Raw genomic sequence first — 20,030 nt, 5'->3', positions numbered from 1 at the left:
GTTTTAGAAAATGAAGATTAATCTTTCAAAACTGGATAGAATGGCTGCATCTGATGGAAGTCAATTCTGGTAGCACTTATTTGTGAAAACAGAAAGTTCATAAGTGGAGGTTTAACAATTTTGATTTGAGATATTAAAAATCTTGGCTAAATGATACTTTCATTTTGGAGACTTAAGCTTATATACAAATTCCTGTGAATGCTTTAAATAAGATTTGTATATGAATTTATCTTGCTCAAAACACATGCAAGATAACATTTGAGAATTTACTTAAAGCTACTCACCTGGTTTTAGAATAGCGTATCTAAGAATTACTTGGGTTTGACATTATATGCAACTTTAAAGTTACATGGCTAATACTTATTTACCATAGGAAGTATTTAAATAAACACTGAAGTTACCAGGTGGATTTGGAAAGGAATCCTTTTGGTGATAGTTGAAAATAAAGGCATACAAAGGAGGGAAATAGTTCTGGGGTGAAAAATCTAAACATTTGCATATAATAGCTTAACACTGTCCCCCTGCCGTCCAGCCATTGTCAGCCTGGTGTGCATCCCTCTAGGTGCTTCTCTATATTATGTACATGAACATGTACCTGTGTGGTGTGTTGTTGTTTACATAACTAGAATTCATACTCTACATAATTGAAAAAAAACCTTTCCATTCTATCTTAGGGATCTTTCAACTTTAGTACATAAACGTGGTTATTTAAATTTATATTTAGATCAATTAAAATTAAATAAAATTTAAAATTCAGTTCCTTAGTCACTCAAGTCCTTGGTAGCTGCATGTGACTAATGGCTACCGTATTGGATAGCATAGATGAAGGTTATCTCCATCATTGCAGAAATCCCTGTTGTACAGTGCTAATATGGAACTACTTTATTCTTTTTATATAGATTTGCCTAATGTAGACGGACCATAATTTATGTAACTGTTCCCTATGGAAGACATTCATGTTTATTTTCTATCACTAACAGTGCTCTGTTTGGAAATGATTTCTAGACGCTGAAAAGTGGCATCGCTGTAGGAATGACTATGGCCAGAGTCTCAATTTAAAAAATTATTTCCAGATCACCCTTCTCAGTGGGTTTACCAATTTACACTTTCACCAGTGGTGCTGCAGAGTACCATTTCCCTGGGTACTGTTAACCTTAAAGAAATTTGCATAGTGCTGAGTGAAATACTGCATCTCATGATGGAGTGCTCTGATTACTATTGGGATCAAACATCTTTTTTTTTTAATTTCTTGGTTATATTTATTGCTTGTTCCTTTGATGATTTATCTTTTTTTGTATTGATCCCATCGAAGGTATTATTTATGCACTCTTGATGTTAATGTTTTATAATATCTTGTATATCTATACTGTCCCATTTTGTCATTTTGTTTATGGTATCTTAAATTGCTTATGAAATCTGTAAAAGAAGTTTTAACCTTTGAAGTAGTCTACTTAATAATCAGTCCTTTATGCTTTCGCATTTTATATTTTCTTTAAGAAGCCTTTCTGTATCCCTAGGTTATAAACCCACTTTCCTGTATCTTTTTGTAATACTTTTGTGTAGGTTTATTTTTCCTTACATTTAGATTTCCAATCTGTCTTCTTACCACTTGACAAAACTTCTTTAAGGCTTAGCTTACACATCTTCTTTTCCTTCTCCCTCTTAAATATCTTATAGCCCTTTTCTCTATTATAGGTACAAATACCTCACTCTGTACCAGTGCTGTGCAATAAAAATACATCTGTGAGCCTCAAATGCAAGCCACATGTGTAATTTAAAAATCTCCAATAGTCGTATTAAAAAAAAAAGTAAAATGAAACAGGTGAAATTAATTTTGAAATTTTCTATTTAACCTAATGTGTCCAAAATACTGCCATTTTAACATGTAATAAGTTTAAAAGTCATTACTGAGAGTTTTTTCCCCTGGGTGTATGTTACACCTGTATGTCTCATTTGGACTTGTCACATTTTGATCACTCAAAAGCTACACATGGCTAGTGCTTACCATATTGAACAGCCAGTGGTATATGTAATTATGAGTTCTATATGTCTATCTTCCCCATTTTACTATCTTCTCAAGAAGAGAGAGATTTCATTCGTCTTTTTATCCGAGTTTTATTCAAACTCACAATGTGTCAGTGTTGTGATATGTTTGGGAAAAGCTAACATGTCCATGGGTAATATCCATGGAAGAATAATTTCCACAATGGGGAGATGGTAATACTCTTCTCCTATGTACTGGACAGACTGTCCCCTGAATATTATTATGCTTGGTCTTGGGATCCATGCTTTAGAAGGGTATTGTTATACAGCTGCGGTCCCCAACCTCTTTGGCACCAGGGACCAGTTTCGTGGAAGACAAGTTTTCCACGGACTGGGAGGGGTGGGGGGAATGTTCAGGCGGTAATGCGAGCGATGGGAAGCGATGGGGCAGCGGCAGATGAAGCTTCGCTTTCTCGCCCGCCGCTCACCTCCTGCTCTGCGGCCCAGTTCCTAACAGGCCCGAATCGGTGCCGGTCCATGGCCCAGGGGTTGGAGACCCCTCTTATACAGGAGAAAAGCCTGAAAAGTGTGACTAGATTGAGAAAGGGTCTTCCGATCATGCCATATGAAGAACAACTGAAGCTTGGCTTAGGACCTGGGAGGTAGGAATGGGCATGGGTGAGGGAGGATGATTTTCAAGGGTGTGGAGAGTTGTTAAAAGCAGGGACCAGTCTTTGTTATTCTAGGAGTAGAACTAAGGTCAATAGGTAGAAGGAACGAGGGGTCAGATCTCAGGTGAACATAGGAAGAACTTCCCAACCATAACAGTGGCTGAAGATTAATTGGTCTAAGGACTGAGCAAGCACCCTAAACTGGAGGTGTTCTAGCAGCTCACCTGTCCAAGGTAGATGGCAGGAGACTTCTAGTGTCACATGGGATAGAATCAGACCGGATGACTTCCCAAGATCCTTCTCCCCTGTGGGCCTATAGTTCCATGATAACATACCTATGAGCATGTTTGAGTTCTTCAGAAAAGTGTGTCACCAAATTCTAAAATATTGATGTGAAGATATTTGTATCTGGATGCTTGGGTTTACTTTCATCTTCTTTTTATGAGATTCTAAAATCATCCCTTTAAATTTATAGATTTTTCTCTAAGCATTGTACATCACCAGAAAACCTGGAACTTACTTTTTTTTTTCATATTTCAATCATTAATTTATTTAACATTGTTCACTATTTTTAGTTACTTCCTAATGTCTTCTGGCTCACTCAGAGGTTCGGGGCTTCTCAGACTTTGCTTGGAAAGGTCTGATAAGACCAGGTTGAAAACCCTATGTACGTGATGGTGCAGTTCTTTGGAAGGACTACTGATTTGTTGTATGCAGGAAACACCTGGATTAGTTAATATTCTCGTAGAGATTAGCCCTTCTCATTTACATTGCTCTTTTCATCTCAGGTTCTTAAATACTTTAAACATAAGCAGAAATTCATAATCAGTATTTATTCCAGAAACCTCTTTATTAATATTCAGCGTGTAATCTCTAGGACTGAATGAGCAGCTTGTAGCCTTGGTGTGTTCTTTTCGAAGAGCCAGAAACTTGTATTTTCAAAAGATGATTGTATCTCCATTCAAGGATTTTGAATTTGTTTGGTTTTACAGCTCATTTTCAAAGTTCAGAAATGCAAGAAGGGTGTTGGTGTTACCTTGGCAATACATACTCCTAAATTTGCCAGTATTTCCCAGTGAAAATATGGGACTTTTCTTTTCTCCAGAACCTAACATATTTGTCTGCATACTGACTTGCCCACAGGGCTATGGAACACACCTGATGAACCATTTGAAGGAATATCACATAAAACATGACATCCTGAACTTTCTCACCTATGCAGATGAATATGCAATTGGATATTTCAAGAAGCAGGTGGGTTTTTTCACATGCAACCCTGTTCTGTCATTCCTTTTCTTAATACACACTCAGGTAGCTTTCATGCAAATAAGTACCCACCCTCCGCCCCCCATTGTTTTCTGCTTATAAGAGGGGCGTCCATTTATTTTGCAAGCCTTAAGCCAGAGGTAAGCTTCAGTCTGAACTAGAGGGTATGACCAACACATTGTAAGTACTGAATAAATGTTTGTTGAGTGAATGAATGAACGTCATCTGTAAGTGAAGTGTAATGTTACATCCCGACATTCTAAAATGTGCTATCCCCAGGCTAAGGAGAAATTCCCATTGCTGGGGGACTAGAGTTCTCCATGAATGAGAGAAATAGATTCAGTCTCTGGAAGACCTTCATTGATGACAGCAGAGAGGAAATTCAGATGTTTACAAAGGGCTCCCGACAGTCCTGGTCCAACAGCACACAGGCGGCTGGGAGCTTGGCTGCATGTCAGTTCTTTCTGTCAGAAGTTTCCGTCTCGGCACTCTGAGGATTATACTTTGCTACATATTTTTTAATAGTGCTTTGTAATTCTAAATTCCTAAACATTTTCCATTTACTTTTCTGATGACAAAAGTAACGTATAGTTACTGTAGAAATTTTGGAAAATGAAGTGAAGCACAAAGAAAAAAAGAAAAATTGCTTGTAATTCTACCACCCAGAGAAATTTACTGTTAACGTTTTGACAGATACCCTTCTAATATTTTTTCTCTGTGTGTGTTTGTCTGTATATAAATACAAAAATTGGCTCATTATTGCATGTAATTTAATCACTTACGTTTTTAACTTAATATAGTCTGATTTTTCAAATATGATTTTTGATGCTTCTCTGAAATTTTGTTGTATAAATGGAGAATAATTTATTAAACCAATACCACATTTGGGGGACATTTAGGTGTTTTTTTAAGTAAGTGTCCATGTGTGAATGTGCGCTTCCAGAAGTATTTAAGGTTTTGTTATGCACTGCCAAATAATTTCTCCTCTTGTCAGCAGTGTATAAGGGGGCTCAGGAAACAAGTTCATAATTGAAAAAAAAATATTTTTTTACCCCTTTCCTAGGTGACAAATTGTGCATGTTTGCATTTATTTGATTATTGTGAAGTTTGACTTGTTTTTCCTTGTTCATTGACCCTTTGTATTTCTTCTTTTTTTGAATTGCCAATTCATTGCATTTTGCCTCTTCTTCTATTAAAATATTTATTTTTATATTGATCTATGAGAACTCATATATATAAAGATAGTAACCTTTTATTTTATGATTTTTCTCCCATTTGTCATTTGTTTTTCCACATTGCATATGGATTTTTTTTTTAATGTACAGAATTTTAAAGATTTTATTACATAAAATCTATTAACCTCTTTTTAAAATACAAGTCCTTATATGACTAGAAAGCTTTCACTCCTCTGATGTCAGATAAGTAACCTCCTATTTATTTTCTCCTCATTTTTTTTTTTTTAATATTTATTTATTTAATTTATTTATTTGGTTGCACCAGGTCTTATTTTATTTATTTATTTTTATATTTATTTTTGGCTGTGTTGGGTCTTCGTTTCTGTGCGAGGGCTCTCCCCAGCCGCGGCAAGCGGGGGCCACTCCCCACCGCGGCGCGCGGGCCTCCTCACCATCGCGGCCTCTCTTGTTGCGGAGCACAGGCTCCAGACGCGCAGGCCCAGCAGCCGCGGCCCACGGGCCCAGCCGCTCCGCGGCACGCGGGATCCTCCCAGACCAGGGCCCGAACCCGCGCCCCCCGCATTAGCAGGCAGACTCCCAACCACTGCGCCACCAGGGAAGCCCATCTCCTCATTCTTTAGGATGCCTTTGTGACTTTCGTAATAAAACTCACTAGAGAGAACTCAGTGGGTTTGTTTTACTGGGGGGGCTTGAGTGTCAGCTTTCCTAGGCAGTAACGACATTGTAGAGCTGAAATCTCAGCCATGCTTCTTAAATGACTTGTCTGTGGTCCTCTTTGAGGCTGATGTCAATAATTGCTTGGAAAATAAGTTTTTGCTGAAAGAGGAGGCAGGAAATTTAAAGTCCAAGTAATTTTCTGCAAAAATTTGAAATAGGCACCATAAAGAAAGTCGTTATATGACTGTATGCCCTGTATAACTATATTATTACAGCTTAAAGTATGTAAATGAATATACTGCAAAGCATTAATATCACTGAAACAACAACTGTCGTGATGGTCTGGAAGTTTTTCTGTTTTTTAATAAATTTATTTATTTTATTTTTGGCTACGTTGGGTCTTCGTTGCTGCGCGTGGGCCTTCTCTACCTGTGGGGAGCAGGGGCTACTCTTTGTTGCGGTGCGCGGGCTTCTCATTGCGGTGGCTTTCCTTGTTGCGGAGCACGGGCTCTAGGCTTAGTAATTGTGGCGCACGGGCTCTAGTCACGTGGGCTCAGTAGTTGTGGCTCGCGAGCTCTAGAGCGCAGGCTCAGTAGTTGTGGTGCATGGGCTTAGTTGCTCTGTGGTATGTGGGATCTTCCCAGACCAGGGCTCGAACCTGTGTCCCCTGCATTGGCAGGCAGGTTCTTAACCACTGCGCCACCAGGGAAGCCCGTCTGGAATTTTTTTGCCTGTCAAGTAGTTGTTTCATTTCCTCAACATCAAGGTTCTTATTCTTATATTTTTGGACAAAGTTTGCTTTCAGAATTTAGATCAATGTTAGTTATTGATTTGTGGAGCATCCTAGAGGCCCCCCTCTCTACTTTGGGAGAAATTGTGCAGTTTAATGCAAAATTAAACCTTATTTTTACTTAATAGCCATTTTTGTTAAAGACTTTTTAATATTATTGGTGTTTTACTAGGTTTATTTTTTATGTTGAATTGCTTCCTGTTTCCACAGTTGATTTTTGATGTTTCTGAACTTCTTGGAAGGGTTTCCTGCTAATCCTCCCCAGGATAATAGGATGAGAGCTTGGACGTGTGCTGGGCACCAAGACAGGCCTAGCACATAGTTAGCACTCAGAGAGGATGTTTGATGCACAGCCCTGTATAAATGAAGTTATTGACTTTGCAGGGTTTCTCCAAAGAAATTAAAATCCCTAAAACCAAATATGTTGGCTACATCAAGGATTATGAAGGAGCCACTTTAATGGGATGTGAGCTAAATCCACGGATCCCGTACACGGAATTTTCTGTCATCATTAAGAAGCAGAAGGAGGTAAGTATGTGACTGACTCGGGTTCCTTCTGCGCAGACCGGTCTCTTTTGGGGTGAAGTGTGCGTCCCTGGGCTCTGTGGGTGTGGGTCTGCTGGGTACCATAACCTCGGTTTGTTCTGTTTTGTCTAGATTTCTTCTTTGAAGGTATCCTTTATCTCCTCTCTAAATCACCACTTCTAAGGGGGTCAGTACCTGTTAAATTGGTGTAAAATACAAAACTTGTAAAATATGATAGTAAATCTTAATTTCACCTTCAAGGCCTCTTACATGCTGGCCTCATGCATCCTTCTCAAACCCACCTCTTTATTTCCCTTTCTAAACTAATCTCCAAAGGCTGTTACTGATGCTTTAACCCTCTTGCTTGGTATCTTCATCCTTTACCCACTTCCTCTCCCAATGCGTGTACACACACACACACACACACACACACACACACACACACACAAGATGCGACCACTTCCTCCTGTTTTCCGTTCCTCTTTGAACTTCTTGAGCACTAGTTTGATCCACTCATTTGAATTTCAGTTAGTCATTACCTTCCATATTTATCTTAGTTTGTATTCACCTCTCCTTCTGCATTGCAAGTTCTGAAGGCTTATACTTCCGGATAGTAAGTGATTTGTTATCTGGAGAGGACTCTTTTTTTTTTGGCCGCGCTGCATGGCATGCGGGATCTTAGTTCCCCGACTAGGGATTGAACCCACTTACCCCCTGCAGTGGAAGCGTGGAGTTTTAACTACTGGACTGCCAAGGGAAGTACCAAGTGATTTGGTATCTGATGCTGGGGTGAAGTCTTTTATGCATATGAACTAAAAGAGAGGCAGTAAAGGGAAACGTTGATAGATTTGACTACATACTAGACTGACTACATACTACAGTCTCTAAGTCAGGGAAAAGAAACATACAGAGATCATAATTAGGGGAGCGCAACAGAAGCCGTCTATTAAATGAATGAACTCTGTGTGTTGAGCCCAGGATCATCCCCTTGGTCCCCCTAGTTCTTGGAGTTCAAAAACTGGGAATTTGCACCTGGGTCACCCCACATCAGTCCCACTTTATACTTCTGTTATTCGTTCGAGTGTACTTTTCTCTAGCGAGTAACAAAAAAGACCTCTGCCTTAAACCTACCTTTGTTTTCTGGTTTCTGCTCATTTCCCTGATCCCAGTTCTTAGTTACTTGTCAGATGTCACTGACGTAACAGATGTAAAGCTCCTTACGCAGTGTCTGGTGTATAGTAGGTGCTCAGTAAGTATTTTCCTTTTACTTAAAGTAGCTCAGAGTTGTTCTTATGCTTCCCGTGGAAGTGAGCAAAAGGCTTTTGTTAAATTAGAAAATAAAAACCACCTCTGTTGTTTCTTGGTCAGAGACGTCAGCCTAAGACAGAATTCCACATAGGGTGCTTGGAGAGTTAATAAAAGCACAGAAGGCTCCTCTCCCTCTTCTCCGCTGGGCTTAAGGAGCAGGTCCGAATTCGCAGCCCCTTGTGCAGCAATCAGAGGCTGCCAGCCGAGGGCAGCCGTCCTCATTGCTGTCCCCTGTCACCGTGCTCCTCCTTCTCCAGCTCATCTCCGCAGTAGAAGCCAAGAGCAGGATCCCCCCTGCGGGGTCCGCAAATTCAGAGTCCAGATCAGTGGGCCCTTCCTGCATGCAGGGGAAGCCCTCTGCGCAGAGCTGTTTTAGATGGCAGCAAAGCCTCAGCTTTTGAGAAGACAGTGCCCCGTCCCCTTCCCCTTTCTCTCCCCTTGGATTTCTCCCCCGCCACCTCCCTCTCAGCCTCCAGCCTTCCCTAACAGGCGCACCACTGAATGCATGAGAGATCGGAGTTCGCCCTAAGAAGGTATTTGGATTCACATAATATCTTCTTCCACAGAATTCAAGTGATGTTTTACAAGTGTCATTTATTCCAACTCTGGAAACCCCCTTGGGGAAGGGAGGGATGAATAGTGGGAAGGAACAAACTGTAGGGAGATGGAGGGCCTTCCCCGCCGTGGAAGCGTACAGAGCAGTCAGTTGTGGTTGTGGTTAGCGGGGGTGGAGAGAGAACCAGTGCAGCTGCACAGGCGGAGCGGCGGGTGGGAGCTGAGTGCTGTGGGGAGTGAGGACGCCAAGGCAGGGTGGGATGCAGCGGCCCTCGCATCATCTCGCGTCTTCGGAGGTGGCGTCGTGGGACACGTGCCTAGAACGGGGTGGCCTGGAAGGGAATCAAGCATGAGCAGAGATTCAGAGTCCAACATGAGTGGATTCACGGGGACCTGCACACCTGGGACCGTAGGTGTGTGGGTGATGAAGGCCACTATTTGAGAAAGTGTGAACAGGCCGTGAGCAGGCAGGACTGAGTGTGGGTGTGTCTGGGGGGCTGGGAAGCAGGGGTAATTCTTAAATCTCAGCTCACATGTGAGGCTACCTGAGACTGGGCTTGGAGGGGCCAAAGTAAGAGTGAGGAAAAGCAATGGGATCTTTGTAGGAAGACATGCTAAAACTTGGTGAAATATTAAAGATGGGGGCGTTCCCCCCAATTTTCTGTTTGGGAAGACTAACACCAACAGTGGTGGAATGAGAGATGGGTTTGAGTAGAGAAAGATGACAACATGGTGATGAAGTGAAGACATTTTCTAGGGAGGTGAAGATAAGAGACTGGAACGGAAGTGAAATGTCTTCTTTCTCCAAAGTGATCTCAGAGGCGCAGAGAGGTTGCGAAGCCCCCCGCGCCCCACCTCCATTACCAGTCACCTCAAGGTGCTACCTGAGGGTATGGAAGCCACCTGCTAGGCTGGCACATTTGAGGGCATCCCTGGTGAAGAGAAGAAACTTTCAAAATTATATTTGAAACTATATTTTCTGAAGGCCTTCATATAAGAAATTGTCATTGGGATTCTTTCTTTAAAAAATTTTTTTTACTGAAACGTAGTTGGTTTACAGTGTTGTGTTGGTTTCAGGTGTACAGCAAAGTGAGTTATACACATCTATTCTTTTTTAGATTCTTTTCCATTATAGGTTATTGCAGAATATTAAGTATAGTTCCCTGTGCTCTGCAGTAGGACCTTGCTGTTTATCTATTTTATATATAGTGGTGTGTATATGTTAACCCCAAACTCCTAGTTTATCCCTCCCCCCCTTCCCCTTTGATAACCATAAGTTTGTTTTCTGTGCCTGTGAGTCTGTTTCTGTTTTGCAAATAAGTTCCTTTGTATCATTTTTTTAGATTCCACATATAAGTGATATCATATGGTGTTTGTCTTTCTATGTCTGACTTACTTCACTTAGTATGATCATCTCTAGGTCCATCCATGTTGTTGCAAATGGCATTATTTTATGCTTTTTTATGGCTGAGTACTATTCCATTGTATGTATGTACCACATTTTCTTTATCCATTCATCTGTCAATGGACATTTAGGTTGTTTCCAGGGATTCTTTTTTAAAAACACTTGGACTTACAAATAAATGCAGAGCATCCATTTAGATCTGCTCTGTCCCAGGTGGTAGCCACTGGCCATACGTGGCTATTGGGTGCTTGCCGCATGGCCAGTCAAAACTGAGACGTGCTGTAAGTGTAAAATACACTCTGATTTTGAAGACAGTGTGTGAATAAAAACATGTAAAATATCTTATAATTTTTTTCTCTTGAACATATGCTGCAATGATAATATTTTAGATATATTGGATTAAATAAGAATATATTGTTAAAATTTCACCTGTTTCTTTTTACTTTTTTTTTCTTTTTTTTTAAAGTAGTTACTGGAAAATTTTAAATTACATGAGTGGTTTACATGATATTTCTATTGGACAGCCCTGAGTAGATTTACCAGGAATATATTTTGCCAGTCCCATTCATTTTATGGAGTCCTATGTTTAATTGTTAAGATTATGCATTCATGCTGTGGCATTTACCAGCCTTACGTCTGAGATCAAGCAGTTAGGAACTAGAATTTGTTTGTTTTCCGTTGTGAATTCAGTTAATGACTGCTACTGTTTTGTGTTTTCCAAAATTCAGTTATGATATGGTTAATCTCAAGATGGTGATTTTTGAGGGCTATTTTATTTGATTTTTTCCTTTCCTTTTTTAAAGGGAGAACTGCTCTGGAAATAGTTACCTCAGGGCATTAGGAATTATTTTATGAAACAAACGGACACCTCTCAAAATTCCCTAATCAGTTCTGGTGGCCCCCATCCTGGTTGTGTTGCCTTTGCTCCTTAGAGCTGCTTTTTGGATGCAGACAGCATAGGTTGGGGCTCAAGCCTTGAAAAATGTGAATAATAGGAAGGCCGTCCTCCCAGGCTTTGGGGACTTCGTGAGTTTGTCCTCCCCTCGAGTAGAAGGGAACAGTTCCTGGTCGTGGGATGTGAAGAGGTTCCGACGTTGCCTGGGCTGCTGCAGCCAAGGCTCCCAGGGGAGGGGGCAAAACATTTGGCGCTTATGCTAAAGAGGACAGTGGGCCCTTGGGACAGTGTGTTCTCTCAGTATTGGCTTCTTTTCAATGGCAGGGGACAAGTATTCAAAGACGGCTGGGTGAATGACATTAAAGGCATGGTATAATAGAATGCTTTCATGTCTTACTGTTTAATAGCATTCACCCTTTTGTTTCCTGAAGACTTAATTTTGTTAGGAAAATGACTCCTTAGACTGACTGACTTAAACTGTAGCCACAGACTTCTGTCACTAAACATATTTTCTTCTTGTGCTTTACAGATCATTAAAAAGCTGATAGAAAGAAAACAAGCCCAGATTCGGAAAGTCTACCCGGGACTTTCCTGTTTTAAAGATGGAGTCCGGCAGATCCCAATAGAAAGCATTCCTGGAATTCGTATGTATAGATGTTCTTCTAAAAGCAAAACCTTTTGGTAATGCCATGAGGGTGTTGGAAACAGTTGTACCAGAATGCAGTGATTTGGAAAGCTTTTTCCCCTGTCCGTCTCCATTTGTGTTATTGTAGTCTTTAAGAAGGGAGCAAATCCTTTCCTTTTACATCTTTTCTCTGTTTCCCAGTGCAAACAAATCGAAGAGAACTTAGTCGACCTCTTGTTGTAGCCGTTAATGTCCATCGTTTATGAGAGCCTGTTACTTGTGGCACCGTGCTGGACACTCCCCATATGTGACCTTGATGGCAGGGAATTCTACTCAGAGGGGAAGGTTGAGCCTCAGGATGGTTAAGCCCTTTAACCTTAAACAGCGTGTGGCCACTGACCGCCAGGAATAGCAGCAGCCCCATCCTGGCCTCTTCTAGACATCTTGCTGTTGGCACCCTGCCTCACTGCCCTCCTGGGTGCAACCTGCATAGAACTGTGCTTAGGCTGAATTAGTTTCCGCAAACCTCTAAACAAGATGATTGCAAAGCATATACTTTGTTTCAAGTTCCCTATTTTAGAGTAGTTTTCCCAAGGGTTCTTCTCTGTGAGTATATTAGAGGTGAGTTGTATTGGGTTAAAACATATAAAATAGCTGTTTTTGGAGATCAAAAGCTATGAATATCGGTACTTTCATTGGGTTCAAATCCAGGATCATCCAGTATATTGAAAATTTAATATAAACAAAACCAAAGCAAACAAACTAAAATTCTCCAGAGAAAATAAGACATTATATGGGCAAGATATATTTCTTCATTACAGAGTATACCCTACAGCAGATCTTACTTTCCTTGTCAGACCTGGAAATTTTGCTTCCATATTATTATCCTTATCAATAGCTACCCTATCACTGAATGCCTACATGTGCCAGGTATTCTTCTGTTTGTTTGTTTGTTTGTTTTGTGTGTTTTTACATATATCAACTAATCTCAAAAGGAATCACATCAGCTCAGTTTTGGAGTTCTGTTTTATAGGTTGATAAACAGAGGCAAAGGTTGACTAACTTATCTCGGGTACATTAGCTTTTAAGGAGAGAACAAGAAATCAGTCCAGCTCAGTTGGACTCCAGGCTGTGTCTTCTTTCTGCTACAGTAAACCATCTTGCATTACAAGCAGGGTCTGCCCCAAATAAACTAGAGACCAGGACAGAGTTTGTTCCAACCTCAAACAACAGCTTAACTCTTTCACAGGGTGATTAGCAACTTAGGGTTTTAAAAAAATACACACCCACAGTACCAGACATATTTGTTTTTTATGCTTTCCTCTGAAAGGTTGAAGTTCCTGCTTTAAAAAGTACTAACAGACAGAGCAGTGTCAGTCTTGGAAATGTTTTGTATTGTTAGGTGTATGAGGAAGTCAAGAATTAACTGTAGTTAAGTTCAGTCTCTTTTCAGATACAGACATTTATTGAGTCGTGGCTATAATTTATTGTATTTTTGATAACTATTAAATATGTTATTCTCTTGACCAAAAGCAGTTCTCATTCAGTGTTTAATTTTGTTGATATATAGGAGAGACAGGCTGGAAACCGAGTGGAAAAGAGAAAAGGTAAGTATGATGGGCCAGAGGATATTAATGCAAGTGTTTTTTTTTTTTCCCCTCCCAGAAACTTAGAGAAAACAGGCAAACTGACTGTAGTCACCGTCACAACACTTGTTAGCTTTCAATTTTCATAAAAAATTCTGGAATGGTTCTAATTTTAAGTTTATGTAAAAATGAGCTGGAACCACTTGGCAAGAGAAGAGAAAGCTAATCATTGTTCCTTCTTGTTTATTCTTTTCCTTTCAAGTAAAGAGCCCAGAGACCCCGACCAGCTTTATAGCACACTCAAGAGCATTCTCCAGCAGGTGAAGGTGGGTGTTTTCTTTTCCTTCACCTCATGCAAATATTTTGAAATGATTTCCCACATGGCATTTCCATATTAGATACCTTACTTTTTTCTTTACCCAAGAGCCATCAAAGCGCTTGGCCCTTCATGGAACCCGTGAAGAGAACAGAAGCTCCGGGATATTATGAAGTTATAAGGTTCCCCATGGGTAATGCCATTAACATTTTCTAAGTATAGATTTAAAACTCTCTGGATGGCGGTGTGGGGGACAGAGGGGTGCCGAGGTTGATGTGCACTCTTCCGTTGTAGGGTGGAGGGCCGGTGGAATCAGAGCAGGAGGGTAAAGGGATGGGGATGGCTGCGTTCATTAGGCTCCTGCTGCTGCCCTGTAGCGCCCACACCATCAGTGCCAGCTGCAGACAGCACTAGGGATGAGAGTCAGCTGTGTGGACATACCCTTGCTTATATTCCGTTTGGTTGCAAATGGAAAAACATCAGCTTGTCCTCTTGATATGCTTGGAGAGTCTGAGAAATTTTGAAGGTAAACAGACGAAGTTAGATCAAGCCGCTTGGCTGCTGTACTCTTAGATGGAGAAATCATCATTAATGCAGCTCTTGATTTTCCATGCTCCTGAAGGAGACTGAGTGTCACTAATTATACTCCTATTTTAAGCTTTGTCCCACATCCCAAAACAAACAAAAAAAATGCCTTTGGAAGTGTAGAATTGTGGAATTTGCTGCTGTGTCTGCACCAGGCTAAAAGGAATGATTAATTGAGTCAATTGAGAATCCCCAAATTAAACTAATTTGGCATTGTGCAGATGACAGACCACTAGCTGAATTTTTTTTTTTTTTTTTTCCAATCAGCTGTGTGGCCATTTTTCTGGAGAGAGCCTGTATCTTCTGTCCCTTTTCTACCTGGTGCTAAGAAGGTATTAAGATGTGAAAGGAAGAGTGAAAGGGACCCATTAGCTCCCCGATAACAGAGTTATTTGTAGATGTTTTCTGTGGCATTATCACACGGATGTTTTACATAGTGGTGGTAATGATTTCAGTAGTCTCTGGTCCCTAAAGTGGACACACATCCGTACGCTTTTCTTTCCATTTTCTGTCTGCCTCGCTTCTGTGTATTTCAGTACATGAAAAGCAGAGTAAAAGGGTTAAAGGAGTGTAGAATTCTGACTGGAAGGGTGACTTGGGAATCACTATCTCCCAGGATGTGAAAAATATGCTAAGACCCTTCAAGTCCATATCCAGACTTACCTGACCTTTGCATCCTCGTCACCTGGGCTGCCTCAGGTTCTTCTGTGAAATGCTCGCGGGAGGTTGCGTGAGCCTGGGGAGAACGGTCTTCGGCCCTGTCCACGTGCACTCTGAAGCCCTGCGGTGGCAGGTCCCGTGGGTCCTGTCTGTCATAGCCTACTCGCAGCCTGCTCTCTGGAATTTTTTTGCTTGGTCCAGCCAGAGGAGGGTGGGAACCTCGCCAGTTGGACACCACTTGCGTGCACAGCTGAATGCTCGTGAGGGGACAATCGCCCCCACTGAGCAAGGCCAGCGGTGGGCTGAGGTGTGTGTAAGCAGTGTTAATGAAAACAGGAAATGGTGTTCTTTGCTTGGAGCGATGCTTTTTTTTTCTTGGGATGCCCTTGCCCCTAAGATGGTCATGTCTTTGAGGACAAGACTGACAATCAGTGATTCCACTTCTTCTGCCATTGCCTCCATGGCTTTTTCAAAAAAACATTTCTTCTCTTCCCCCCCATGCCCTAAAAAAAAACCTCTTTTCTTCCATATGGATGAGATCCAACCTGTTTCGTTAAGGAAATGGCATTCAGTACAGCGTCTGAGGAGTGGCCCAAGCTATCCCACACATGGATAGCTAGGCAGGGCTTTCCTATTTACCCAGAATTGCCAACTTTTGGGGATTTAATGAATAATTTCGTGGTGTCTCCATGTTTGTTTTCACTAGTGTTCAGTCACCTTCTTTTGTAACCCAGGCCATTTGGTCAACCAGAAGCTTCTAAGAAGGCCAGAGGAAGGAAGCTGTTATCTATAACTTCAGAATGGAAAGGAAATAGAGAAAGGAAACATGCAGAGTTGGTTGTAATTATTCAGCAAGCTCCAAACACTTTCATGATTTGTTTCTGCTGTATTTGAAGCTCTCCCCATCGCTCCTTTCCTCCTGCCTTCCAAAAAATAGTGGGGAAAGCTTTTGCGTAAACTTCTTTGTGTCAAGTTTCATTCTTTTTTCCCCCTTTATTTTTTTATTGTTTATTTTTTTAAATTTTGTTCTTTTGGTCACACATCTCTTCCTTCTAAACATGGTAAACATGATATCAGGCAGCACATCCTAAGTGGTGGGCATTTAGGTGGGGGGAGGGTAAGCATACAGTTTTACCCAGAGAGGCCGGTGCCACTGCTCTTTCTTTATTCAATGAGAGCACCTCTTCAGCTGTTCAGTTACACTCAGGTGACACATTTACTGGGCTGTTTGTCAAGCCTTTGTGTAGCTCAACACTTTTCAGTTTTTCTCTCCCTCCAAACTGTTTCAGTTAGAGAAGAAAGAAAATGGAAAGTTGAATTCACAGATGTGATGACATATTTCTAACCAAGATAGGCTTTATTAAAAAAAAAAAAAAAAAAAAAAAGGCTTTAGTCAAAGGAAATAGGCGAAAGCAGATATTTCCTATTTTTCCTTTGGAGTTTTGTGGTAGATTTAGGATTTTGATGCAAATGAATTTCTCCCCATTTTGGGATGTTGCACATAAGTTTATTTATCTTATTAAATGATAATCCCAGTGTATTTGGTTGTCAGTTTCTCTCCCTCTGGAAAATTTGATAATAAAGTGGGAATTTGGGTTGTTGGTAGTCAGAAGTATTTCTTTAGTGGTTTTGACTTATTTTTTCATGCATAGTTTATATAATTTTTTCCATATTCTTTTCTATTACAGGATATCGAATACAGTTCCCTGTGCTATACAATAGGACCTTGTTTATTTCATATATAGTAGTGTGTATCTGCTAATCCAATTTAATAGTTGATATAATTTTTATTGATAGAACCAGGCTTAGAGACAACTAGGGACCTATAAATAGACAAATGTTAGCATCTTCTAATCTTCATGGAATTCCTTAAAGTGGTTCTGAGAGTGAGGACGAAAGAAGCCCCATTATATTCTTATTAAGTTTAGATGAAGCTCTGTTTTCCTTTGTAAAATAATTTAAAGCAAGTAGATATATTGGGAAAAATATTCTTTTTTGACAATTGTCTCGCAAGGCTTACTTGCTTTAGAAAATAGATTATTAAGTAAAGTTTGTCATTCTTATTTCATTGATGGAGCATGAAACTAAATTCACCGGAACCATTTTACTTGCAAGGTCGTTGGTGTATTTGCAGATGTATTTATGATCTGTTTCTCCATTTTAGTTCTACCTCTGCAGCACCAGAACAACTGTGAATTTAGAGAAACAAACTCAGTCTGATTGTTCTGATTTAAGTAATGAAATGATTCGATACTAATGTTCCACCTGCTCTGCTCCATGTATAGACAAAGCCTCTTCTGTATAATTCTGAATGAAGAGCTAACAGTACTTAGTTCATCGTACTTATTGCTGCTAATCTACTTAGCTTCCTCGTGCTGGAGAGGGGATTGGGCCAGATGACTAATAATGGTCCCTTCAATGTTAAAACACTGTGATTTTGCACAGGATACCCTCACAAAAGGAGGAACATAAGATTCAAGAACTGTTTTCCTTGATCATATGAACTTCTCTTAAAGAAAGGCATTGGGATGGTGCAAATGTGATCAAACTGATGACATAGATTTCTTTCCCGATCTCACTTTTGTCAGCTGGTGTTTAAAAGGAGTCAAAGATGGCTAATATTTTTTTTTCCTGTGCAGATCTGAAAACCATGAGCGAACGCCTCAAGAATAGGTACTACGTGTCTAAGAAATTATTCATGGCAGACTTACAGCGCGTCTTTACCAATTGCAAAGAGTACAACCCCCCTGAGAGTGAATACTACAAATGTGCCAATATTCTGGAGAAATTCTTCTTCAGTAAAATTAAGGAAGCTGGATTAATTGACAAGTGATATTTTTTTTCCTCTGCTTCTTAGAAACTCATCAAGCAGTGTGCCTAAAGCATGGTTTAGTTTTACAAAGAATTGGACATAATGTATTGAAGATACTTGTAATAATTAGCACTTTTAAAAAACAAACAGAACACCTCCTCTTAGCTTTTTAGATATGTATTTAAATTGAAGTCATAGAACATTTTTGTTTTATGGAATAGATTTTAATCTATTCACTACAATTAATGTCAACTTTCTATGTCATGTCCATTAGCTGAATATTCAGTAATAGATGATCAGGGGTTTCCTCAAAACTTGTATATGAGGAAATTGCACATAGTACCAAGATTTGGGGGAATGCAGAAAATTTTCAGACCGTGAATGTTTCCCTTTTTTTCTAATGGAATGTGAGAGTTTATTTTTATTTTATTCTGAAGGACTTTAAAGGAAGGGATGCATGATAAAAAGCCCGTAAAAGGTGAAATATGTGATGTTTGAAGTCTCATGGTAGACTTTTTATATATATTTTTAAAAAACACTCATCTAGATGAGGTGCTTTGAACAGTTCTGAAAAAATGCAGTTCCAGAAAGCAACTGCTTTGATTCCTAAGGAAGAAATTCTAAATAATGCAAACTTTTTTATAAGCATCTGGGTTTTTGATAATTCTGTCTACCTACAACAAACTTGTGAGTGCATAACCACTATTTTAATAATTACTTTCTCTACACGAGTGTGTAGTACTATATTTGACTTTGCTTATGCAGGCCATAATTTCCAAAAGGCAATTTTCTGGGCCACAAAGGCATCCATTTGAAAACACTTGAGATTGAATTAACATACTTTAATAAAAAAAGATGTATAATCTATTTAATGTATCAAATTTATTGAATCCTTGTTCTACTAAATAAGGATTTTTTTCCCTTTCTACAATACACACAACTGATATGTACTTATGAACATTTTTCCTTTTGCATCTCCAGATTATATTCATTGTCGGAGATGAATTAAATTACCACCAAGATTTGCTGTCAGTATTTTAATACCTACATTGGTATATATACCCAGGGTAATACTATCCCACTAAAATCCATCATACAACCTCATTAACCCGTCTTGGGATTCCAGCTTAGTGCTTGGATTTATTTCCTGATTAACACTACATTGAAAAGTGGGACATCCACCATCCCAACTCTGGGAGAACCAACTCATATAAAACAAACGAAGGCCACCTTGATGGTCTCGACACTAATTTTTATGATACAAATTTATAAACTGATTTTTGTAAAGGACTAGGTTTAAAGGTATATTTAACTTGATGTTTTCTATCAGCATAAAAGAATTGAAATGATTATTTGATAGACATTAAACACAGTTGCCAGAGATAATCTGCATGAAGGAAAAAACCCTGCAGATGGCTGTGAAGTTGGAAGGATTGTTTTTCATATGTAAGATATATTCAGAATGCTCACAACTGAGAAATGCCTCAACTTTTTAAAGTATAAGAAACCACCTTGAGTGGCATCTGGATTTCTAATGAAGAAGGATGATACAGTTTGGATTAAGTAACTTGGACTGGTTTTCAACAGTGCTTTGTACTGGATCTGCCGAAGCATCTGGCCAGCTTGGTATCCTGTGAAAGTTTGTTATTTTCTGGGTAGACCTCCTTATAGAGTATTGTCTTTAAAATCAGATTGTCTCTTCTATATTGAAAGCATTTTTATGTTTTCTAATTTAAAAATTAATATTTTCTTATAGATATTGTGCAATAAAGCTGAAGTAGGATGTGTGGTTTTTTGCAAATGCTTTAACAGCAGATAAAATTTTACATTTGTAAAATTAATATATTGTACTGGTACAAAATAGTTTTAAATTATATTTTAAAAAGCTCTTAATCTGGTGGTGTGTTTTCTTCTTCTGGCAGATTGAGTTTACAGGGCAAATGTACGATCTGGTTGATGACTGATTACATCCTTAGTTCTTAGGTCGTAAGCATGTTGAGGAAGGTGTTCAGAATTGTTGCACTTGTGTGAAGTTTCATAAAAATCCACAGCCCATCAGTGAGAGATTTTCGAGAGGAGAGACACTTATTGTGTCTCTGGAGTGATCCACTGCATCTTGCCCATTGTCACTCAGGAAAAAAAATCTAGCTAAAGAAGAGTGTTATGGTTTTAGAAACAGTCCCGCACTCGCCCCC

At 39.7% G+C, this 20,030-nt stretch overlaps 1 protein-coding gene across 2 annotated transcripts in view; it reads left to right on the top strand.

Moving 5' to 3' along the window:
* The window catches only part of KAT2B (lysine acetyltransferase 2B), a 103,324-nt gene extending 83,596 nt beyond the window's left edge, over positions 1 to 19,728 (top strand). Inside the window, exons 12-18 of one of the 2 annotated variants that reach the window (XM_082460747.1) lie at positions 3,798 to 3,908; positions 6,948 to 7,091; positions 11,781 to 11,895; positions 13,447 to 13,483; positions 13,725 to 13,788; positions 13,887 to 13,971; positions 17,663 to 19,728. In XM_082460747.1, coding sequence (XP_082316873.1) covers positions 3,798 to 3,908; positions 6,948 to 7,091; positions 11,781 to 11,895; positions 13,447 to 13,483; positions 13,725 to 13,788; positions 13,887 to 13,971; positions 17,663 to 17,856 — 750 coding nt within the window. In that variant the 3' untranslated portion in view covers positions 17,857 to 19,728. The remainder of the gene's footprint in view (positions 1 to 3,797; positions 3,909 to 6,947; positions 7,092 to 11,780; positions 11,896 to 13,446; positions 13,484 to 13,724; positions 13,789 to 13,886; positions 13,972 to 17,662) is intronic. The other variant, XM_082460748.1, reaches the window with a different exon arrangement.
* Positions 19,729 to 20,030: the final 302 nt, after the last annotated feature.

Source organism: Balaenoptera physalus (assembly GCF_965194825.1).
Source record: "Balaenoptera physalus genome assembly, chromosome: 4".
Taxonomy (NCBI): Eukaryota; Metazoa; Chordata; class Mammalia; order Artiodactyla; family Balaenopteridae; genus Balaenoptera; species Balaenoptera physalus.
The sequence above is the reverse complement of the archived record's forward strand: the minus strand, read 5'-3'. Positions and strand labels throughout refer to the sequence as shown.